Below are 2,053 nucleotides of genomic sequence, written 5' to 3'. Positions count from 1 at the left end.
AATTTCACCTTTCTTTCTGTCTTCTAACCCCGAAATTCCCAAAGGGAGATGCAAAATATCTTATAAAAATCAAGGATAAACAAGATGTATAAAAGATAAAAATACTAAAAACTTTTACATAAACTTATAATCCAAACTAAGGTGTTATTTGTCCAATCATTTAAACTTGAGACAAACAAAGAATTCATAGGATGCCTCGTATATTTAAAATCTCCGAAGCGACACTAAAGGAAGGAAAAATTCGAAACACCCAAGGCATTACTCGCTATCATTTAATTGGTACTAATATAGTGATCAAAAATAGCCAAATCAGCTTTATTGTAAAGAATATAGATTACTTGGTATAACAAATAATTTTGGAGACCAAAACGCATTTCCCTAGTTCTGTTGGTTGTATCAGATGTACAGCTTAGAATGCAGAACCAGTTCCCTTAGCTCTCCCCATTAAGACATCCTTGGCTTCATTCATCTTGGAAGCGAGATAATGGCTTCCACCGCTATCAGGGTGGTTTGCCACCATCACTCTCCTGTGAGCCTCCTTGATCTTCTCCATCACAGCATGTTCTCTGATAAGTAATAAAATTAAAGGGTTTTCCACAACTCAGTATACATGTGCAAAAAGAAGAGGATAATCAAAGAGTTGATGACTTTCTACTGCAGGTTTTTAATCAGAACAAAGATTTCATTGCATCATAACTCAAAAAAAGTATAAAAGCAACCCTAAAGGAAAAATTCACTATAATAAACATGGTTGAGGTCAGAGACTAGGTCCATTAGGAGCGGACAGATTTAATGTGTGAAGCCACTGAATGAAAATAGGGTTAAACGGCATGAATAAACAAGAAAAATGAGCTTTTCATTTAAACGATTTAGCATGTATACCAAAATAAGTGTTGGGATCACCCAACTGGTCAATTTGGACTGGCAGATTGATCCCAACCTATGGCAAGGAATGCAAAGTCCAATGGCTTGTTACAATTATCTGACCCCGATGCAAGTAACCCAGAAAAGACTTAAGGAGTAAACTGAGCAAATACCTGACACCGAGAATTAATGCTGCCTCACGCCTCGTCATGGAATGCTGAAAACCACCCTCATAAAATCTTATAAGGTGAGCATGATACAGCTGTAAGAATGAAAGAAAAAAAAGAAAAGAAAAGGAATGTTGTGGATGTTGCTCGCGAGTCACAATCATCCACAGGTGCTTTGGATTTTTTGGATGCTTTAATTTGATGGTTGTATTTTTTTTCAGTGTCAAAAAAGTATTATCAAATGGGCAAAATGGCACTACAAGACCCAAAAAAAAGACAAATAAGCAAAAAGAAGGCCACGATGGCCTTTCCAACCGACTTATATTTTATTTTATATTTAATTAGGAGCTTGTCTCCTGCACCACATATTTTGAATTTCTGGACACATTGCGTTCATTTACCCGTGAACGTACGTACCCGTTCCCACATGGTCTGTCTAATAGGCTCATTCATATTTCATCACAAAATTATCTTTTTATCATCTCTTCTAATCAAATATACATCATTACGGTAGGAAAAAATAGGACCACGATGCATATAAAACAATGAGATCCAAGTTAAGGTATATAACAATGAGTTTCAACATGTTTGAAATGTAACCCTTTGAGTTTGAAGGATGGGGGTTGCTATCTCCCACTGTCTAAGTTCTGACATGTTTGAAATGTTACTTCAATTCAAACCTTTTAAGTTTGAAGTACGGGGGTTGCTATCTCCCAATACCTACCATAAATCTCGGTATATAACCAAGTAAAATTTAATTAGTGATATGGAATTTTTTTTACCAAGTTTTGTGACGAGTTAAATCTCTGCGTCATTTCTAAAAGAAGAAATATGCGTCATGTCGGTACGAAATAGGACCACAATGATCCAACATCCCTTTTACCCTTTAAGAAAGAAAAAGAGACAGCGCTGCAGCGAACGATTGGGTAGCAAAAGAAATCATCCTCTTCTATCTTCAATTCCAAGTTCTGAAACTTCCGTTTTGTTATTTGTACACTTCTTTGAAACTTGAAGCAATCATA

The 2,053-nt window shown here is 35.9% G+C and overlaps 1 protein-coding gene across 1 annotated transcript; it reads right to left on the bottom strand.

Moving 5' to 3' along the window:
• Positions 1 to 288: 288 nt before the first annotated feature.
• Positions 289 to 1,460, bottom strand: LOC117933902 (mitochondrial import inner membrane translocase subunit TIM14-3-like). Its single transcript, XM_034855478.1, has 3 exons — positions 1,449 to 1,460; positions 1,038 to 1,126; positions 289 to 566 (listed from the first exon to the last, which is right to left on the bottom strand). The coding sequence occupies exons 1-3, from the start codon at positions 1,458 to 1,460 to the stop codon at positions 410 to 412; spliced, it is 258 nt and encodes an 85-aa protein (XP_034711369.1). The 3' UTR covers positions 289 to 409.
• Positions 1,461 to 2,053: the final 593 nt, after the last annotated feature.

The sequence above is a fragment of the Vitis riparia genome, chromosome 16 (genome assembly GCF_004353265.1).
Source record: "Vitis riparia cultivar Riparia Gloire de Montpellier isolate 1030 chromosome 16, EGFV_Vit.rip_1.0, whole genome shotgun sequence".
In the NCBI taxonomy this organism is placed as follows: Eukaryota; Viridiplantae; Streptophyta; class Magnoliopsida; order Vitales; family Vitaceae; genus Vitis; species Vitis riparia.
This window is presented reverse-complemented; position numbering and strand designations above follow the sequence as displayed.